Raw genomic sequence first — 22,912 nt, forward strand, 5'->3', positions numbered from 1 at the left:
TTGCAGCGTCTCTTTTCAATGCTAATTGCTGATAATGTTGTGTCCCTCTGGAAACACTCCTCTTAGGTCTCTCATTTCTTCTACTACATAAATATTTGTCTCTAAATGATTCTCTTTAAGTACTTTGTCGTGATCACCTATGGATCATTTATGAAAGCAAACATATTAGGTTGGTATAAAAGTAATTCTGGTTTTTGTATTGTTGAACTTTGTTGTTTGATACTGGAATACATTCTTAAATAAATGTGGTTATATTATACTTCATTTTAATGCTCATTTCTTGCTTTATGTGTCTTTTATTTTTTTGGCTAAAGACAAATTACTTGCTGTTTAGACTAGGAAAATGATGTTAGACAAAAAGCAAATTCAAGTGATTTTTTATTTGAGTTCAAAATGGGTCGTAAAGCAATGGAGACAACTCTCAACATCAACAACACCTTTGGCCCAGGAACTGCTAATGAACATACAGGGCAGTGATGGTTCAAAAGGTTTTGCAAAGGAAACGAGAGCCTTTAAGATGAGGAGTGTAGTGACCAGCTGAGAGCCATCATCGAAGCTGATCCTCTTAAATCTACACAAGAAGTTGCCAAAGAACTCGACACCAACTTTTCTATGGTCGTTCAGCATTTGAAGCAAATTGGAAAGGTGAAAGGCTTGATAAGCGGGTCCCTCATGAGCTGACCGAAAATCAAAAAAACTGTCATTTTGATGTGTCGTCTTAGTCTATACAACAGTGAACCATTTCTCGTTTGGATAATGATGTGCAATGAAGTGTGGATTTAAATGTCAACTAGCAATGACCAGTGCAGTAGTTAGACCGAGAAGAAGCTCTGAAGTACTTCCCAAAACCAAACTTGCACCAAAAAAGGTCATGGTCACTGTTTGGTGGTCTGATGCCCACTGTCAGACCCACTCCAGCTTTCTGAATCCTGGCGAAACCATTAGATCTGAGAAGTATGCTCAGCAAATCAACGAGATGCACTGAAAACTGTAATGCCCACAGCCAGCGTTGGTCAACAGAAAGGGTCCAGTTCTTCTGCACAACAGTGCCCAACTGCACGTCGTGCAACCAGTGCTTCAAAAGTTGAATGAATTGGGCTACAGAATTTTTTATCATCTACCATATTCACCTGACCTCTCACTAACTGACTACCACATCTTCAAGTATCTTGACAAGTTTTTGCAGAGAAAATGCTCACATAAGCAGCTGGAAGCAGAAAATGATTTCCGAGAGTTGCTCAAATTCTGAAGCGCTGATTTTTATGCTATAGGAATAAACAAACGTATTTCTCATTGGCAAAAATGTGTTGATTGTAATGGTTCCTATTTTGATTAATAAAGATGTGTTTAAGCCTAGTTATAATGATTTAAAATTCACAGTCTGAACCTGCAATTACTTTTATACCAACCGAATATTTAAAGCAAAATTTATTAGTTCAGGAAAAATAGCTTGAGATATAAGTATTTTCTACAAACAGTACTGAGTTTTTTATTAGTAAGCAGCATTTTTTAAATCTGTTTTCATGTTGCTTCAGTTTTCTGATTGTCTCTTAAGCTTAAAAAAGAAAAACAAGTGACAAATTAGAGGGATTGTTTAGCTAATGCAGGCAAAATCATTCAATGGAAGGAATTTACTTTTCCATAGCTATTTCTGTTTTTAATTTTAAAGTTTTCCCATAATTATTAAATTGTTTAGTTTTGTATATATTAGGATTATGGTCACATATTTTAACTTTGAAAAAAATTTTTCATTATGTAAGAAATACATATCAACTACAGAACATGTACAAAATACAGAGTAATTGAGTAATAAATTACATTTAAGGAAAATAACTATAATCCCAACACAAGAAATTCCTGTAATATTTTGTTTCCAACCTAGAACTTTCTCTGCACAAATATACATCTGTTCAAGCATTTACATGTTAGGTTTATTCTTTAAATGGAATTATATATGTATTGTTTTAGAAACTTTTTAAATTTAACAGTATATCATGAATAACTTGTCATGCTCATAAATATTTTTCTACATTTTTTCATTATGAAAATTCCTGTACTTGGAGTTAACTATATAAATACTATGTAACTTAAAAGAATATTATAGAAATTTTATAAGTATTTCAAAGGTATTTTAATGAATTTTTTTCTTTATAGGAGAAAATATATCACTATTATAATTTAATCCCCAGCTAAATCTATACAGATATTAAATTTTATTTCCATTGCATGAGCCACTCTCATGTTCTTTAAATAGTTATACCTAGTGCCAGTAATTCCCAGAGGAAACAGCCCTTTTTATTTCTCCTTTTGTACACACAGATTGGAGAAGACTCCCTAGAGAGTTGATGCCAAGGAAAAAATGCATAAAAGGTACATTAACTAATTAATAATAATCCAGATAAGAAAAGGTTATTGCTTAACTTCTATCTATATGAAATTGTCAATATAAAGTTACACTCAATGTTCTAAATGCTTTTTCCAAAAGTATTTTTAATATTTTGATTATTTTGTTAGTGCTTTTTGCTGTCGATTTTTTGTTTTGTTTGTTTTTCCCTTAATTAGGAATTTTGATGTGCTAGGGAAAGACTTTTCAATTATGTAGATATTCTCATTTGTATATTTGAAAATTTTTAGATGATTATACTGGCTTTATTTTAAGTTTTTAACTACAACATTTGGAACTGGTAACATTTGGAAACTGGTAGGATAGAACTTTATGGTGTACATAAAATGCCAAAGTGAAAATTTTTGTTGTGTTGTTCTTTCATAATTCCGCCAAATAAAAAGCTATTGAGCATCTACTGTTGCCAGACCCTGTGCTAAGAGGGATAAGCCAGTGAGCAAAGGAGTAAACCTCACCCTCACAGAGCTTACAGATGGAGTAAAGACATTCAGCATAGCGCACTGTCTTCTCTGGGAGGTCAGGGAAGGGTTTGTTGAGGAGACGCAGTTGAACTCCAGATTGAATGACGAGTACGAGATTGCTGTGATGAGGTCATGGGAGTGACGCTGGAGAAACCGGGTTTATTAATGTGTTTTTCTTGTTGAGTCTTAAGAGTTCTTTGTGTATTTTGGATACTAATCTGTTGGAAAAATATTCCTGCTGTGTGTTTCTCCTTTCCTCTTATACCACTACTGCGTTCACAGCACTTCTGACACTAGATTTAGGGAGTTATTTTTTCTTGCATATCAAACAGTTCTCTGCAACACCAACTACATGTCTTATCATTTAATTCAGCTCTGACACTAATTGGAGTTAGCACTGATCCCACTAAGGGCTCAGTCCCAGGAGACTGCTCCCCACTACAGATGTCAGTCGCAAGTATAGCGTGTCTCCAGGTTTCCCACAACTGCTGTCTGCGTTGGCTACCAGTTGGAGGTTCCCATGGCCCTCCCTGGGGGGATTTGATTTACCTGAACAGCTCATGGGACATGGTGATATATTTACTTATATTTACTAGTTGACTATAATAAAGGTTATGATAAAGACCCAGATGAACAGTCAAGTGAAAAGAGGCATAAGGTCACCCATGCATGTCTTGTGGAGTTGGGATGTGTCACCTTCCAGTTCACGAATATGTTCACCAATCCAGAAATTCTTGGAACCGCATACTTTGGGGATTTTTATGGAGGCTTCATTACATAGGCCTGACCAGTCATTAACTCAGTCTCCAGCTCCTTTCCCCTTTTCCAAGGATTCTGATCATGGCTTGATGTATCTGATAGCCAGCCCCATCCTGAAGCCACCTAGCACCCCACTGAGAGTCACCTCCTTAGAATAAAAGAGACTCCTGTGCTCAGTTGCTTCAGTTGTGTCCGACTCTTTGCGATTCCATGGGTGGTTCCTCTGTCCATGGGATTTTCTCCGCAAGATTACTGGAATGGGTTGCCATGCCCTTCTCCAGGGGATCTTCCCAACCCAGGGATCGAACCCATGTCTCCTGCATTGGCAGGTGGATTCTTGTAGCTGCTGAGCCATCAGGGAAACTCCAAAAGACACTCCTATTGTCCAGTAAATTCCAAGGAATGTAGATTCTTGTTAGAACAACAACAAAAAATTACTGTTATTACTTAGGAAGTTTTAAGGGTTTTAGCAGTTCTATGCCTGGAACCAGATGCTGAGACCATATATATTTGTTTCTATTTCACACAGTCCTTTTTCAAATATGTCTTTTGCAAACATTTTCTCCCATTCCATAGCTTGTCTTCTTATTCCCTTGACACTATCTTTTACACAGAAGTTTTGAGTTTTAATGTAGTCCGGGTTATCCGTTCTTTTCGTGGATCATGCCTTTGGTTTTGCATCTCAAAAGTCATCAGCAAGCTCAAGGTCACCTAAATTTTCTCTTATGTTATCTTTTAAGAGTTTCATAATTTTATGTTTTACATTTAGGACTGTGGTCCATTGTGAGTTAATTTTTGTGAAAGGTGTAAAGTCTGTATAAGTTTATTTTTTTGCACATGGAAGTCCAGTTGCATTTTTCTCTATTTATGTGGGTCTCTTTCTGGGCTCTCTATTCTGTTTCATTGATTGATGTATTTATTTCACCTATACCATAGTTTTGATTACAATAACTTTATAGTATGTTTTTAAAATCAGGTAGGACCATCCTCTAACTTTGTTATTTTTCTTCAGTATTATGTTGGGTGTTCTCAGTCTTTTACCTTCCATATATATAGTAGAGTCAGTTTGCTGATATCTGTAGAATAATTTACTAGAATTTTGAGGTTGCATTGAACTTATAGATGGAATTGGGAAGAAAAGACATCTTGAAGATATTAGCTCTTCTTACCAATGAATATGCACTATGTCTCCATTTGTTTAGTTCTCTGATATCATTATTCAAAGTTTTATAGTCTTCCTCATATAGGTCATGTATATATATATTTTGTTAGATTTATACCTAAGTATTTCATTTTGGGAAGTACTAATATAAATAACACTATGTTTTTCATTTCAAATTCCACTAGTTCATTGTTCATATATAGGAAATCTATTGAATTTTGTGTATTAACTTTGTATGCTGTAATCCTGCTGTAATTTCTTATTAGTTCCCAGTTTTTTAGCCCATTCTTTCAGATTTTCTACATATTGTCTATGAACAAAGAAAGTTTTATTTCTTCCTTCCCAGTGGCACCCCACTCCAGTACTCTTGCCTGGAGAGTCCCATGGATGGAGGAGCCTGGTGGCCTGCAGTCCATGGGGTCGCTAGGAGTCAGACACGACTGAGCAACTTCACTTTCACTTTTTACTTTCATGCATTGGAGAAGGAAATGGCAACCCACTCCAGTGTTCTTGCCTGGAGAATCTCAGGGACAGGGGAGCCTGGTGGCTGCCGTCTATGGGGTCACACAGAGTCGGACACGACTGAAGTGACTTAGCATAGCATAGCATGGCAATCTTCATACCTTTTATATCCTTTTCCTATCTTAGTGTATTAGCTAGGACTTCTAGTACAATATTGAAAAGCAGTAGCAGGTGACGCAGGAGACACGGGTTCGATCCCTGGGTTGGGAAGGTCCCCTGGAGAAGGAAATGGCAACCCTCTCTAGTATTCTTGCCTGGAAAATTCCACGGAGAGAGGAGCCTGGCGGGCTACAGCCATGGGAGCAAAGAGTCAGACACGACTAAGCCCACATAGCAGCATGAATGATACTAGTCATGACCTAGAGGATCACGAATTTTTAGCAGACTTTAAAGGGCTGAAAAGAATATATCTGATTTGGAGGAATTCATGTTCAAATACATCCCACAACTGCTCATCCTTAGAAGCCCATGGACACATTAAAGATTAGTAAAAGCTTCCAGCACGTCAGGCTTTTCATTTGTTGAAAAACAAAACAACAGCAAAACTTTCCTTTTCCATTCTGCTCTCATATTTTTGTTGCATATTATATAATTTTTGTGTTTTGTTCCTGGTAAGCTTCTATACTCTCTTTTGTTAAAAATGGTCTCCCCTGATTTACAAGAAAGTAAATAATACCTAAAGAGCCAAAGACAGAAAAGGTCTGTTTCTTGAAGATCCAGCTATTGGCAGGTGTTGTGTTGAAAGAAATAAAAAAATTCAAATATATGCATGTATTTGGCCAAAGATTAAAAAAAATATATAAATGTTTTGAGGTTGAAACAGTCTTAACAGATTTTAGTAATTTTATACTTCTTTTCCAATTATAAATAAAAGAATTGGGCATTACATAAAACCAGAATGGGATGTAGCAAAAATTGCTGAATGGACTTGAATATGCAGCTATGACTTTCTTGGCTAAGAGATTAATCATTTTTATAAGTTTATTTACCCGACCATGTTCTATAATATCCATTTAGCAGATTTATGTGTTATGAAATTTAAATAATTGACAAAAGTTCCTTAGACAAAAAGACTTCTTGATGTAATTTACATTCCTAGCTAGTGATTTCTGAAATCAGTAATATATGTTGAGAGCTTGTTCATATATGATATGATATTTTACATGCTACAATTCAGATCAAACAGTCTTTGCCATCAAGGGAAACAGAGAAAGTTACCTGTCATTAAATCTAGCTATTTTTTTTAAATAACTTTTGTTTGAGCAAAACCTCACTAATATATATATATGTTCAGGAGTCTCAAACTTAGAGACTCCCCAAGGAGCAATTTGGTATAACACAATAAATTGTAAATTCCATTAGTTATGGGTCATGTCCACAGTCTAAAAATCTCTTGTTCTGTAGGTTAAATCTTTAACAAAATTACATCTTTCTGAGCCATATTTTCCTGTTACCAAGTAATTTCTAAGTATGTAGCTTGATTTTGGGAAAAGGATGGTAATACTTTGTGATCACAATGGGACAGTTTTGTAACATTATCAATTTTGTAACATAACATCATAATTTTTGTAACATGTCAGTTTTGGTAACTGACTAGCAAGATCTATATGTGAAACAATTCTCTATACCCTGCAGTTTCACAGTACCCTCAAAATGGAATATTTTTGATATAGCTTAAAAATTATGTATCCCAAAGCCATTCAAGGGCTTTCCTAGTAGCTCAGACAGTAAATGCAGGTGACCTGGGTTCTATCCCTAGGTCAGGACGATCCCATGGAGAAGGAAATGGCAGCCCACTCCAGTGGTCTTACCTGGAGAATTCCATGGACAGAGGAGCCTGGCAGGCTACAGTCCATGGGGTCACAAAGAGTTGGACACGACTGAGTGACTAACACACACAAAGCCATTAAAACATATTATTTATTATTGCTTTGAGTTTTCAGATTCATGTGATTGGTATGTTCCATTTAAGTATTTTATTTTTCATTTCAAAGATAATACTATGTTGCCCTCAATATAACCTCTTTCTTACCTCTTCAACCACTGGCAAATGTGTGTTTATTCTGCACTTGTTTGTTTTTTAATTGAAGTGTACTTGATTTTGTTGTTTTTCAGTCTCTCAGTCATGTCTAATTCTTTGCGACTCCATGGACTGCAGCACACCAGGCTTGCCTTTCCTTCACCATCTCCCTGAGTTTGCTCACCCATGTCCATTGAATTGGTGATGCCATCCAACTATCTCATCCTCTGTATCACCCTTCTCCTCTTACCTTCAATCTTTCCCAGCATCAGGGTCTTTTTCAGTGAGTCGGCTCTTTGCATCAGGTGGCCAAAGTACTGGAGTTTCAGCTTCAGCATCAGTCCTTCCAATGAACATTCAAGGTTTGTTTCCTTTAGGATTGACTGGTTTGATCTCCTTGTAGTCCAAGGGACTCTCAAGAGTCTTTGCCAACACTACAGTTCAAAAGCATCAATTCTTCGATGGCTCAGCCTTTTTTATGGTCCACCTCTCACATCCATACATGACTGCTGGAAAAAACCATACCTTTTGACTATATGGACCTTTGTCAGCAAAGTAATGTCTCTTTTTTCAATGCGCTGTCTAGGTTTGTCATAACTTCTCTTCAAAGGAGGAAGTGTCTTTTAATTTCGTGGCTGTAGTCACTTTCCACAGTGATTTTGGAGCCCAAGAAAATGAAGTCTGTCACTCTTTCTATTGTTTCACCGTCTGTTTGCCATGAAGTGATGGGACCGGATGCCATGATCTTCTTTTTTTGAATGTTGAGTTTTAAGCCAGCTTTTTCACTCTCCTCTTTCACTTTCATCAAGAGGCTCTAGTTTTTCTTCACTTTCCGCCATAAGGGTGGTGTCATCTGCATATCTGAGCTTATTGATATTTCTCCCCACAGTCCTGATTCCAACTTGTGCTTCATCCAGCCTGGCATTTCTCATGATGTAAGGACTTCCCTTGTGTCTCAGCTGGTAAAGAATCCTCCTGCAATGCGGGAGACCTGGGCTCGATCCCTGGGTTGGGAAGATCCCCTGGAGAAGGGAAAGGCTACCCACTCCAGTATTCTGGCCTGGAGAATTTCATGGACTACAGTCCATGTGTCACAAAGGGTCAGACACGCCTAAGCGGTTTTCACTTTAACTCTGCATATAAGTTAAATAAGTCAGATGACAATATACAGCCTTGATGTGCTCCTTTCCCAATTTTGAAACAGTCCTTTGTTCCAAGTCTGGTTCTAATTGTTGCTTCTTGGCCTGCATGCAGATTTCTCAAGAGGCAGGTCAGGTGGTCTGGTATTCCCATCTCTTTCAGAATTTTCCATGGTTTGTTGTGATCCACATAGTCAAAGGCTTTAGTGTAGACAATGAGGCAGAAGCACATGTTTTTCTGGAATTCTCTTGGTTTTTCTGTGATCCAATGGATGTTGGAAATTTGATCTCTGGTTCTTCTGCCTTTTGTAAATCCAACTTGTACATCTGGAAGTTCTAGGTTCATGTACTGTTGAAACCTACCTTGAAGAACTTTGAGCATTATCTTGCTAGCATGTGGAATGAGTGCAGTTATGCTGTAGTTTGAACATTCTTTGGCATTGCCCTTCTTTGGGATTGGAATGAAAACTGACTTTTTCCAGTCCTGTGGCCACTGCTGAGTTTTCCAAATTTGCTAGCATATTGAGTGCAGCACTTTTACAGCATCATCTTTTAGGATTTGAAATAGCTCAAGTGAAATTCCATCACCTCCACTACACCTGGTAGGCTGCAGTCCATGGGGTCACTAAGAGTCAGACACAACTGAGCGACTTCACTTTCACTTTTCATGCATTGGAGCAGGAAATGGCAACCCACTCCAGTGTTCATGCCTGGAGAATCCTAGGGACGGGGGAGCCTGGTGGGCTTCTGTTTATGGGGTCACACAGAGTCGGACACGACTAAAGCAACTTAGCAGCAGCAGCAGCAGCCACTAGCTTTATTCATAGTGATGCTTCCTAAGGCCCACTTGACTTCACACTCTAGGATGTTTGGCTCTAGCTGAGTGATCACACCATCATGGTTATCCGGGCCATAAAGATCTTTTTTGTGTAGTCTTCTGTGTATTTTTGCCACCTTTTCTAAATATATTCTGCTTCTACCATTGTTGCAGTTTTGGCCTTGATATCATAAATTGCCAGTTCAAATTTTTAGTAAAATATCTGGTTGTATAACAGACCAAGATGAGCATAGCCTTTAGCAGGTAGCTGTTGCTGTGTGTCATTACTCTGCACCCTGTTACCAAGCAACAGGTCTTGCTCAGCTATTGCTCGTTGCCTCAGTGGCCCTGTCCCCAAGCAGCCAGCTGTCAATGAGGGACCACTGGGGAAGTGATTCAGTCAGGGATTGGTGGTGTGGTGGTCATCATGTGGAGAGTGAGGTCAGAGGCAGATTTAGGCTTTCTGCTGGAGACCCTTCAGCTTACCCAGTCTTGGGCCAGTGGGTGAGCAGGAGGGCCCAGGGAACAGACTGGGGACTGTGTCCTGCTGGGCTCCAGAGCCCTGACTAAAGCCCTCCACTAGCCGTGGCTCGGGCCTTCGGTGAGCCTTTCCCCCATACCTGTCTCTGCAACCTAATAGCAGAGGCCGTCTGTCTGGGTCACAGTCCGTAAGACCTGGTCCCCGCCTTTGGGGCACCTGAGGAGACTGAGGGCCAGTTGAATTGGGCGCCTAACTCCCTCAGGGATGACAGCTGGGCAGGATGTGGGAACCTGGCCCTGAAGGAGCCGCCAACTGAGATTTGCCTCCTCTTAGCCAGGACTGGGACCTTGGAGGGTGAACGTTGTGCCTTGGGACTTTGCCCTTTCTTGTCAGGACAGAGAATAACATTCATCTGGTCGAGATTTTCAGGAACATCATTACCTGATCATGACCCGACTGAGCAGTCTGCAGCTACTAACCACACCCCATCCCTCACCTTTTGCTTTTAAAGGGACTTGCTGAAAGCTTTCAGTAACTGGGGTTCCTAGGGCACGAGCCACCCATCTCCTTGTACAAATCTGTGATAAACCTTTCTCTGTTCCAAACTCTGATGTTTAGTATTGATGGGCTTCAATGTGCATCAGGCACACGGGCTTGCGATTTCGGTAACAGTTGCAGTCTTAGAAAATATCCTATTAAGTGATTATCGTTTGCTCCTTATCATAGAAAATTGCTAATGTGTGCTGATTTATTTTGTTCATTCTTTAAGTTAATTCAGCCTGCAAATTATGTGGCCGGTGTGGCATACCACCCTGCTAGATGGCATATTAAAAGGCGAAGACGTTTAATACACAATTGCTGTTATACAAAAATGTGTTACCAGTGGTTTTACTTCAGCAGGCCCCAAATCCAAAAAGGCAAAGGATACAGGCAAAGGCCCTTCACTCACAAATCCTGCGGATGTATTGAAAAAAATTGAGGTAAGGTTTTCTTGTCACTATAGGAACAGACTGAGAAAATATCATACCTCTTTTTGTCTTCTGCAGCCTTTCCACCTTCTGTCTCTTTTAAATGACTTGTGAATTTGGCAGAGTCGAGCCCAGCATCCAGGGTGGCTAGCAATGTTTGAACAGTGTTGGCTGGGAGCTATGGGGGCTCCATCCTATCCTCTCTACTCCCCACCTGTCAGCTTGCCTCACCTTCTATCATCTGCCTCTTTTCCACTCTATTCCTCTTTTCCTCTTGAATTATGCATGGGAAGGAAACATAAATGTATATCTCTAAAAACCTCATTTTTTTCTCTTACTGGTGTATGTGTATTTTTAATGCTTTTATTCTGTCTTATGTCTAAAAGATTCTATTGAGGGAAAATCCTTTCTTATGGCACTTATTTTTATTGCCTTTTAAAAAACATTTGAAAAATAAAAAGATGTAAAATTCTAAAAATTAATAAATTGAAAATATGCCCTCCGATCCCTACCCGTAGCCATCCATCCAAGTCCCCTATTAGAGACAACCAGTGTTACCAGTTTCTTATATATCCTTCCAGAAACATTTTATACATAGAAAATACTATTTTTTCTTTTTAATAACAAAAAGTAACATATTGCACTCTTTGCCTTTTTATCTTATTACTTAAAATATGTTGGCTTCTGTATCAGTCTACAAAAGAGTTCCATCATTCTTTTCTTTCTTTCTTTTTTTTTTGGCTACACTATAAGAATGAACCATAATAAATTTAACTAGTAACCTGTTGATGGACATTACATACATGGCTGTCCTGGCTGTGATTGTTCGTTAAAAAATATTTCACAGAGGATAGGAAGCTCTGTGAAATACCAGAGGGCTTCCCAGGTGGCTCTAGTGATAAAGAACCTGCCTGCTAACGCAGGAGACGTAAAGAGATGCAGGTTCAATCTCTGGGTGAGAAAGATCCGCTGGAGAAGGGAATGGCAACCCACCCCAGTATTCTTGCCTGGAGAATCCCTTGGACAGAGGAGCCTGGCAGGCTCCGGTCCATAGAGTCTCAAAGAGTCGTACAGGACTGAAGCGACTTGGCGCACACATGTTTCATTTAGTGTTTCACTATTGGAAGTAATGCTAGGCCTTCCCTGGCAGTCCAGTGGTTAAGACTCTGAGCTTTCACTGCAGAAGGCGCATGCATTTGATCCCTGGTTGGGAAACGAAAATCCCACATGCCATACGGCATGGCCAAAAAAAATTTTTTTTTAATTAAAAAAAAAAAAAAAATATATATATATATATATAAACAGTGGAACAGTGAATCCATGTTAAGTATGTGATTTCATTGTGTAAGGTAGATTTCTAGAAGTAGATTTGCTAGGTTAATTGTTATATGTACTGTATAATATAGAAAATATAGATAATATGCATAAATAATGGCAGATCATTCTCCATAGAGGTTATACCAGTTTATTCCCTTATTCCCACTGTCAATGAATTATCTTACATTGATGGTGATAGTGATGATGATGATGGTATAATTATGATAGCAGCTATTGCTTTTTGAGAACTTTTTAGATAGCGGGCTCTTTGATGCGCTATTTACAGCCGTTATGTCCTTAGGACTTCATAACAACAAAGAGAATAGGTATTATTATTCCTTATTTACCGATGAGGAAGTCAAGGCTTTAAAACTTGCCTGACCAAGTTAGCATAGCTACATGGTAACAGAAACTCATCTTTTTTTTTTTTTTCTCATTTCTCCTGTATGGAAAAATCTTTCATTCACCCTTTAAAGATAATCAGTGAACATTGCTTTAAGTTTCTACTCCCTGCAAGGTGTAGGATGAGCACAGCTGATGGAAGGCACTTAGGAATAATCTCTGATTTAAAAACCTCAGTGTCTAAGGAAGAAGGTAAGATGTGAACTGAACTACTTTAGTGTTTAGGATTAGGACTTAGTTGGCTGCAACACAGCAGGTGGTGGTCTCTGGTCAGTGTCTCAAGGGTTCCCTGCTGCCCGGGACCACCTCTCTCGGCCATGGTGCCACAGCCTGTCTGCCGGACTACTCTGCTGCCCTGATCTGTTCCTCAGGCTCCTCCTGAGGAGATCTTGGAGATCCTGGTTAAATTTTACTTTTGACCAGTACAGGCGCTGAAGATCACTTGTCTGAAAATCAAGCCAGGAGGATTGTTGAAGGAATAGCACCAAGTGTCAGGTTTAACTGGGATGCAGGGCTGCAGAACTAGCCACCTTGTGTTGATTGAGCACAGACTCTGACTGTTCTTGCAACTTCCTGCAAAGAAGTTGCTCAGATGACGTGTGCTATAAGGACATTTAGTCTGGACCTCTGGATGTGGTTTTTCATCAGAACAAATAGTATCTCCTTATGCCCTACATTTAAACACCTTTTTTCATCACACACATTGTTAAAACTGGAGTTTTAAATCTAGAAATCCCAATAAGTTAGCAACTTTAATAGAACAGTTAGCTTCCAGATGACTCAATTATTCATTTCTTCAGCAAAAGTCGTTGCAGGTTTTCTTTAATAAAACTTCTGTGGAGAGGGAATGGCATCCACAGTCACATCTTATGGTGGGAATAGTCAGACAGCAGTAAACTAATATTTGAGCTTATTTCTGTATGACATGCTTATAGATGGATGTCTCTGTTGGGTGGTCTACAGTATTTAAACAAAAAGGACTGTTTCCTGTCCATAAGTTAACTGTTTCCAAAATGTTTTCACATTGTGTGTTTTACATTGTTATTCCCGTTGTTCTTAAATCCATAAAGTAGTAAGGGTAAATAGTTACATCTCACAGAAGGCCGTGGCACCCCACTCCAGTACTCTTGCTTGGAAAATCCCATGGACGGAGGAGCCTGGAAGGCTGCAGTCCATGGGGTCACGAAGAGTCGTACACGACTGCGCGACTTCACTTCCACTTTTCACTTTCCTGCATTGGAGAAGGAAATGGCAACCCACTCCAGTGTTCTTGCCTGGAGAATCCCAGGGACGGGGGAGCCTGGTGGGCTGCCGTCTATGGGGTCTCACAGAGTCGGACACGACTGAAATGACTTAGCAGCAGCAGCAGCACAGAAGAGAAAATGGAGACTACTAAGTAGACAGATGAAGACTAATAGCCTAACACAAAGGGAATGACGTGATGAGACAGTGTGTGGGAGGCCATTTTTCTAAATTTTATAAATCTGATATTTGTTAACTGATTTAGGTATTTTATTGGTTTGATTTAGGTCTACATGATAGAAATAAAGTTGAGGTTATTTATTTGGAGATAATTGAGATGGCAGTATTGGAAATCAAGACCTCCCACTCCCTACAGAGATTGAATGAATTCTATATTTAAAAAATATTTTTACATAACTGGTTTAAATAATTCTATTGCTAATTATGAAATAAGAGCTAACAGCATGATTTTTCATATATAGCATATACTTTGCACAGAGTTATCCCTTTAAACTACAGTCTTGTGGGATGTAGGCCTTTTTAGTAGGGTTTGATTAAAACAGAAAATAAAAATGTTATATCTTAATTAACATTAACATAACATCATTTTATATATAGATGTGTATTTATAGACATTTCAAAATATCTGTAAGTACTATTTTGTTTGCTTGCAATTTTCCAAAGGGACTTCCAGTTGGTAAAAATTGCACACATTATATTGTAGTAATAACTCATAAAAGGTAACATGGGTCAGTAGCCCCAGGATGAAGATAAATCATCTTATATCTATTACCGTTATTTTATTTGTTCTAGCTAAGTGGGGTAGGGTGACAAGAAAGGTGGAGTTTGAATTTTTATTAAAAATTGAGACTATCTGATGTAGTCTTTCATTGCCTTTCAGTTCAGTTCAGTTCAGTTCAGTCGTTCAGTCGTGTCCAACTCTATGTGACCGCATGAATCGCAGCACGCCAGGCCTCCCTGTCCATCACCAACTCCCGGAGTTCACTCAGACTCACGTCCATCGAGTCGGTGATGCCATCCAGCCATCTCATCCTCTGTCGTCCCCTTCTCCTCCTGCCCCCATTGCCTTTGCTTTCCTTAAATTCATATTTGAGTGGATTTTAAAAAACATTTAAGAGCCAAATGGAATAAAGTTGTAGTTATGCCAAATACAAAGTATGTTTTCTCTCTGTATGTAATCTATAGAGCAAATATCTTACAATAAGGTGCAGTATTTACAGATTTATGAATTAGTGTTCTGATTACTGATTAAGAATAATAATGTTTTAGCTAAACTGATCTTATGCCTCAATTATGAGTATTAATATGTAAAACTATTGCTGTTCCCCACCTCTTACAAAACTTGTGAAATTCTGTCACTTGTGCAAATTAAACATAGGACAGATTAGTGAGTTGATAATAACAGTAATGAAAACAGGTCACTTTTATCAAGTGGAAAATAAATGTTGGTAGTCATAATAGAAATATAAAGATATAATCTTAAATCTGCATCTAACTGAAGGTGGCGTAGTGATTTTAACAAGGTAAGTGGAGCCATCACATAATCAAAGATTTTCTAACTCTGTATCTCTTCTTTGCCTCCATTCTTAGGAGTGTTAATAAGTACTAATATTGACTCAGATTTGAGTTTTAATCTCTCTTTTTTTCCACCTGCCAGATACATTACGAAACAAAAATCCTTGGATATGGGAAGTAAATAAGGAGAGAGAACAGAGATAAAAACATAGATATCAGGTTTTACAGCGGAAACCAACACAACATTTTAAAGCAATTATCCTCCAATTAAAAATAAATTTTAAAAAATAATGAAATGTTAAAAAACGTGGATAATCTGCAAATAGGATAATTCACCCCAAGATGACTTGATATTATTTTAAACAGTTTCAGTTAGCAGCTAAAACAGAGACACTTTGAAATGTTACCATTACATTCTCTTTTCTCCTTTCATGAAGGAGAAGAAAAAATAACATTCTGAAAGTTCTTCATAAGCTGAATCAAAATATTTTAGAAGGAAGTAGGATAGTAATCCGGAGAAGGCAATGGCACCCCACTCCAGTACTTTTACCTAGAAAATCCCATGGACGGAGGAGCCTGGTGGGCTGCAGTCCATGGGGTCGCTAGAGTCGGACACAACTAAGCAACTTCCCTTTCACTTTTCACTTTCATGCATTGGAGAAGGAAATGGCCACCCACTCCAGTGTTCTTGCCTGGAGAATCCCAGGGACGGGGAAGCCTGGTGGGCTGCCGTCTATGGGGTCGCACAGAGTCGGACACGACTGAAGTGACTTAGCAGCAGTAGCAGGATAGTAATCATAAAAATAAAGCACTATGCTGTAGAGCTGAAATCGAAGCATTACCCAAGACCAATTTTTTTTGTGTGTTCTTTTTTTATATATTTTAATTTATTTGGCTGCATAGTCTTTCTTAGTTGTGGCACATGGGATCTAGTTCTCTGACCAGGAATTGAACCCAGCCCCCGTCTTAGCCACTGGACCACCAGCAAATTCCCCCAAGACCGAGTTATAAAATAACAAAATCAAAGAAGGTACCAATGTAATGACGAGCCAGTGAGTACCTCCTGTCTTGAGGTAGCTCACAGTGTCCTAGGTGAGGAGCTGGAGGTGTTGGTAAGGGAGGGTTAGAATTAGGTGGTAGGTAACTGTTCTCTTGAGGTTGAGCAGGAACGTCAGAGTCTGGTGGTTTCCATTTAAATTAATGAAGTTCATTTATACTAGGAATTGGAAAAGAAAGGTGATGGTGAAAAATCAGATGAGGAAAATGAAGAGAAAGAAGGAAGCAAAGAGAAAAGTAAAGAAGGCGATGATGATGAGGAAGATGATGCTGCAGAACAAGAGGAATATGATGAAGAAGAGCAAGAAGAGGTAATGGGCCATTCTGGGAGAGTAGCAAAGGTCCTGAACTTAGGATGATCTAACAAGGAATCAGATATGTGGTATGTAATTAAAATGTTAAACAAAAACCAAGTTGATGGGAACCAGGGGTATATTATTATCCATGGCATCAAGTCTTTGGCACTAGGAGAATTATAGCATTGAAATTATAGTGATACCAAATGGAATGTAGGAGGTAAGAGTTACTTGATAGATAGCTTTGACCGTGGAAGTCCGTAAGTTAGGGAAATGGTTCAGTTTAGTTTGAGATTTATCTACTTATCACTTTAAGTCAGCAATAAGGTATAAATTACGGGTTTAGTCATATGTTGAGGGGGAATCCAGAAATACCATCAGGTTTTAAATCCCAAAGTGCATGTGGATGCTATCAGAGAACATTCATAATTCAACCTCAAGTATGACTGAGTCAGAACTCCGTATTTTAGATTTGGGATTTCCAACTTTCAGAAACAAGGTGCATTTCAAAGTAAGCTGGAGTCAATCAAGCACGGTGATTGTGTTGGTCACGGCCTCTTTGGGGCTTTGTAGATGCCTCACGTAAGAGTTTCTTGTGTTGATACATTCCAGTGACCACTGTCTTCACTCCATTTTGGCTTCACACACCACAATGATGAATTTTTCTTTTACCTGAACTGCTCCACCTAAGAAATCTTAATTATATGCTACAATTGCCTTAAATTTTGGTTTTATATTGGTGTGCAGGAAGCATACTGATTCATTTTTATCTGCTTCCAAATGGCTAGCCAATTGCCTGCCTCATGTACTAAATAATTTTCTTTCTGCATTGATTTGAAATTCTCCTTTATCAGCTCTTAGATTCCTTCATCTGCTTAGATGTATTTCTGGCCTCTGTTCCATTGATCTATGTCTGAATCATCACTAAGACATTCCAATTAATAGAAACTTCTCATTATTTGTTAATATTTTAAGAGCATGTTACTCTTTTTTGAAATTTTCTTGAATATTCTTTGGCTTTTGAAATGCTCTGTTTATAAAGTCTAGACTTGAGCTGTGTTTGAAATTAAGATCTGTCCTAACAAAAACAACAAACATTAGAATTCTAGTAATTTCAGAATTCTGTATAGAGTACTAAACACCACCAATGGGTTCATATAACTGTATTTCATTTTTAAAAAACCCAACTTTATATTTTAATAAACAAATGATACATATTTTAAAGGTGAGGCTAGGTGAGTCTGGGTATAAGCAAGCTCAGAGCCTTTCCATATTTAAAGTTACTCTCTTTGCTCTTTCTAGCAGTTAACTAATGAAAAATTACTGCTAATTAACTCATTGGAGAAGGAAATGGCAACCCACTCCAGTGTTCTTGCCTGGAGAATCCCAGGTATGGGGGAGCCTGGTGGTCTGCCATCTATGGGGTCGCACAGAGTCGGACATGACTGAAGTGACTTGGCAGCAGCTCATTGATATATATATATTGAGGATGTGATAAGCATTTTGTTTGGAAGAGTAAAATGGAGCGAATTATCTATATAACACCTGCATGTAAAATTGAGAAAATATGGACTTTTTCTTCAGCCTTTTGAATGTTGTAGTTAAAGAGCAGGGGCCCAAATGAAGGCAAGAACCCTTTACGCCATCAGTTTCAACAGGTTCTGACTCTGTACCCGTCTATGTATCAAGATGACTAATCTCACAGAATTACCAAATGTGAGTCACTGAACCCACTTGGACGTGCACATGTCTAAGCCCAAGTAGCATATGCTCAATTTGAAATGCAGTGTCTCTTCCTTTCTCATTTCCACTTGTGTGTACAAACTGACTAGCTTACACTTTCACACCAGTGTCCTTAGCAAGGCGGCCTCACCTGCACCATGCCACCCCTCCCCTATACACTACCCCCAGGATTCAGCCGGGTTTCCAGACTGTTGGGTTTCTTAGCACCAGAGAAACCAGGACAGCTTCCTAGATATAGTAAGGGTCTGAGCTAGAAACAGGAAATTACAGTGTTTAGTGAGGACAAAGTAATGAAAGACATATCTGAATAATACGTTACCTTTCTTACATTATTTATATAAATTTATATATAGTATCCCACCATGCAAATCCTAAAAAAAATGATATCCAGGAGACTTTCTTTTGAGAATAGTCTCTATTTCTTAATTACTCTGTGATAATTCCTGCTATAGATAATAGAGATATGGAGATTAATTTGGCAGGGGGTGAAGTAGAAAAGAATAGCTTGTGCTTTGCCAGGCAAAGAGGGCCACAGCAGGCTAACACCCTCAAAACAATATCTTGGAGGTTAATTTTTTATGGCAAATTTCAATCATGTTCAAAAACTAGTGACTAGTAATAAAAACACCTACAGACTCATCATTCAGCTTTAACAATCATCAATTCATAGCCAGCCTTTCTGCCGCTCTTTCATCCACCCAGTCCGCTCTTGCCCCCCAACCCCCTTCAAAGCCCCAGCTGCCTTGGATCATTGTAAAGCAAATCCCAGGCATTGTATCATTTCATCCATAAATATTTCAGTCAGCTCAGTCGCTTAGTCGTATCTGACTCTTTGCGACCCCAGGGACTGCAGCATGCCAGGCCTCCCTGTCCATCACCAACTCCTGGAGCTTACTTATGTGCATCGAGTCGGTGATGCCATCCAACCATCTTATCCTCTATCATCCCCTTTTCTGTCCACTTTCAGTCTTTCCCAACATCAGGGTCATTTCTGGTGAGTCAGTTCTTTGCATCAGGTGGGTGAAGTATTGGGAAGTTCAGCTTCATTAGTTCAGTATGTACTCAAAAATAAGGGCTCTTTATCACATTATCATAGCTAATAGAATAAAATATATTTCTTTAATACCATCAAGTATTAAACCAGTGTTCAGATTGTTTTGATGGGAGAAAAATTTTTGCTTGTTCCAATTGGAATCTAGTGACAGTCCACACACTGCAGTTGGTTAATAACTCCCTTAAATTTCTTTTAATCTATATCCAAAATGGATTTTTGAATTTTTGGTAGAAAGCAGAAATATCTTGAGTCATATACATGGATAGTAGTCTTACTCACCCAGAAGAATTGGAATGTTCCCAGGGGATTAATCTCTCTTAAAAGAAACTGAGCCACCCTAGATAGAATGTAATATGTCATCTTCTATGTTTGATTCAGTATCTTGAGGTCTTTTATTTATTTTGATAGGAAGCAAAAATCTCTGCTTATGCTCAGCTATTACAACTGAAAACCTTAGTTCTGGTGTAGTCAAATGAATGTTAGTGTAAATTGGCTTCATGTATTGTTTGTACATTTGTTTGGAGTAAGTGTATAGTGGTTAAACTAGCTAAACCACGTATCATCCCTCCTCTAAGGTATAATGAATGAGATGTATCCTGGTAACATGTAATGGGCATCCGTATATGTTCTCTGAGCTAGTTGGTGCCTGAGACTAGTAGGGGATGGTGGTCTCGAGGAAGAAAGAGCACAGGTAGATGTGTGAAAGTCAATGTTTTAAGCATTGAAATAACAGAGGCTTCTTTTAAGCCTGGCCTAGTTTCTAGTTACCTAACTTTGGTATTTATAAACTTATGTTTAAAGGGATAGCCCACATTATATTCTTTAATGTTACTACTCATACTTTTGAAGTTTACTGAGGAGTATATCATTTCACTTAGGAAAATGACTACATCAATTCCTACTTTGAAGATGGAGATGATTTTGGTGTGGACAGTGACGACAACATGGATGAAGCAACCTACTAGCTATGGAATTTCTCAAAAAATATTTTTATGAAACAGCTTCTGAACATTTGGACAGACTTATTTTCTATTTTATTTCTGATAAGGAATGAGTAAGTACTTTATTTTGTTACTGTTTTGTTGGAAAAATACTTGTTGCTAAAATATTCAGAACCACTTTGAGTTTACACACTAGTCACCTTACCAGTTAATTTCTGACACTGACCTTCCTTCTCAACACCTGTCATCTCTAATGTATTCATGTGGATTTTTTTTTTATGTTTTGGATTAGAATGTGCCTGAAGAGTTTCTGCATCTTTTTTAAAGAGTTTTTGCATCTTTTAATCTATGTATTCATACTTTAAAAAATTATTCTTATTTAACTGTTGATCTTTTCTAAAACTGCTACTAGTCATCATAGTGGATTTCTATAATCTGAAAGTTGGTTTAATACTGCACATAGAGCACTTTAGAAACAAAGAAACTTGAAAATAATTTTATTTTTTACTTTTACATGGCATGTTCTGTGCTACTATATTATGACTACATAAACCTACCTGAGCTCTTACAAATGCGTATTTTATGAGATTAAAAGTTTTGTGATTGGAAACACACACACAGGGAGAAATGCCAATCTGAGCTAATTTCATAATTTAATCTCAAAGCAATACGAAGACCTGGGATAAATAAATACCTGAATTTGGGGCTAACTTCATACCATCCTATAGATCAATTAATCATCCCACTGTATCAAGTTTGTTATCTTTGAGTCACTGGTTAATGAAAAATTAGACTGAGGTATTTAATTTTGTACTTGATGAAAATGTGGAGTAAGTTCAAGTTGTATAAATCTCATTGCAGAATGCATATATGTGTAATCTTTGAGGTGTAGTGGCCTCTGTTACGTTTCATAGGACTTAAACTGTCCAGTTGATTTAACAATGCAGAATAAAACTCAGGTCACTTTGAAATTGAGATTAATCTTTTTTGATTCATTTAAAAACTAGCTCCCCTTTTTGTATTGGGGTAGGAGAGAGGATATCTAAAATCTTCAGCTTCCAATGACTCACATATGCCAAAGATTTTCAAGGACATTCTTATTATGTATTTTTTAAATGATTTATTAACATTACTCTCCAAAAAAATAATTTTTCCCTCTTGGGAAGATACCACGCATTGCTCTCTGACCTGAGAATCAGAGCCGTAGATTCTGTTTCTACCTTTACTATTAAACTCAGCCTTGAAATTGAGCTTGGTTAGGTTTTCTGTGCCTTAGTTTCTTCACTTGTAAACAGTTTTCTATAAAAACTGCTTAAATTCCAACCAGAGTTTACCATGTGTGTTCATTCTCTCACCTTGTGGCAATGATCATGCTTAAATTTGATTCTCACCCTCTAAAAAAAATTGTAACTGGCAAAGTGATTGCACAGTTCTGAGAGACAGACTTATTTTCCTCACAAAATGTATCGAAATCTGATTTTCCCATCTTATTTTCTAGAGGAAAAAATGTGTATTGTCTTGTGCCATTTTGTAATATGGCTTTCTCAGGAAAAAAAGACTACTTTCAATTGTAATATTTTCTCAGATCATTCACTATGGGTGTGAGGGCCATTATTCAGTATTGTGCTGATCCTATGTGATTTCTTAAAGGAGTTTATGAAAAATTTTAAAGATTATACATGGAAAACATGAATGAAACACTCTAAAGTAGCAATCTACTTAAGAGTAGAAGTCTCACTTTTCAGTTGTAATGGGCAAGTCATTTAGGATTGGTAAGTTACATGTTTCTTATTCTCTCAACTCCTTAGTACTACAGCTAAATACTATTTAATTTATACAAATCTTATTGTTCTGTTACACTTCCTTTTTTATGAATCTGAAGATAACATGTGAATCAGGCAAATACACCAAAGATACAGGAATCTTTTTTCCTGGCTTCCAGTTTGTTGCCACCATTTTAGTCCTGCAGATGGTAAAGTACCTACTGTGGGCAAGGATTTGCTGGGGAGGCCCAGCCACGTCTATTAAGTGCATTGCCTTCCTCCTTGGGAAGATCTTTTTATAAGTTTAAAGTAGACTAATTGTGAGAACAGGCAAGAAGTATTTGCGGGTTGCTTTAACAGTGGCAATCTTATTTTTCTGGCTTAAAATCTAAGACGACTGTGAAATTATTCTGTAAGAAGGTAAACTTTAGTGCAGAGATTCGCCTCATACTTGATGGTGAAGTGTCTTTAAAATTTCTATATATAAGATGCAAAATTGTTTTGTTGCTCTAATGCTTATTTTTCTGTATGTTTACACATTAAATTCCTGCAAAAAAAAAAAATTGTGTCCTTTTGTTTTATACTGTTTTATTTTGACCCTACTGAAATGTTTGAGAAAACTAATTTGTTAATACTTATTTTACAAACTAGTACGATAACTGTATATTTGTTGAGCAGGATGCCAGTATCAGATGTTCTTGAACAAACAACCATCAACAATAAAACTCTAGGTGATGAAAAGCTGTAAGAACAAAGAGATTTGGATATTGAGAGAATGCTGACACTTACTGGACCTTGTTAACCTTTCCTTCCCCACTTTCAGATGTAC

General features: G+C 37.9%; 1 protein-coding gene across 5 annotated transcripts in view; it reads left to right on the forward strand.

The window, feature by feature from the left end:
- Positions 1-21,295, forward strand: part of POLR3G (RNA polymerase III subunit G) — a 44,928-nt gene extending 23,633 nt beyond the window's left edge. For 4 of the 5 annotated variants that reach the window (XM_019965422.2, XM_070794030.1, XM_070794031.1 and 1 more), the window contains 4 exons: positions 2,320-2,370; positions 10,663-10,745; positions 16,451-16,597; positions 20,258-21,295. In XM_019965422.2, coding sequence (XP_019820981.1) covers positions 2,320-2,370; positions 10,663-10,745; positions 16,451-16,597; positions 20,258-20,344 — 368 coding nt within the window. In that variant the 3' untranslated portion in view covers positions 20,345-21,295. The remainder of the gene's footprint in view (positions 1-2,319; positions 2,371-10,662; positions 10,746-16,450; positions 16,598-20,257) is intronic. The other variant, XM_019965420.2, reaches the window with a different exon arrangement.
- The last annotated feature ends 1,617 nt before the right edge of the window (positions 21,296-22,912 follow it).

This window comes from Bos indicus, chromosome 7 (assembly GCF_029378745.1).
Source record: "Bos indicus isolate NIAB-ARS_2022 breed Sahiwal x Tharparkar chromosome 7, NIAB-ARS_B.indTharparkar_mat_pri_1.0, whole genome shotgun sequence".
NCBI lineage: Eukaryota > Metazoa > Chordata > Mammalia > Artiodactyla > Bovidae > Bos > Bos indicus.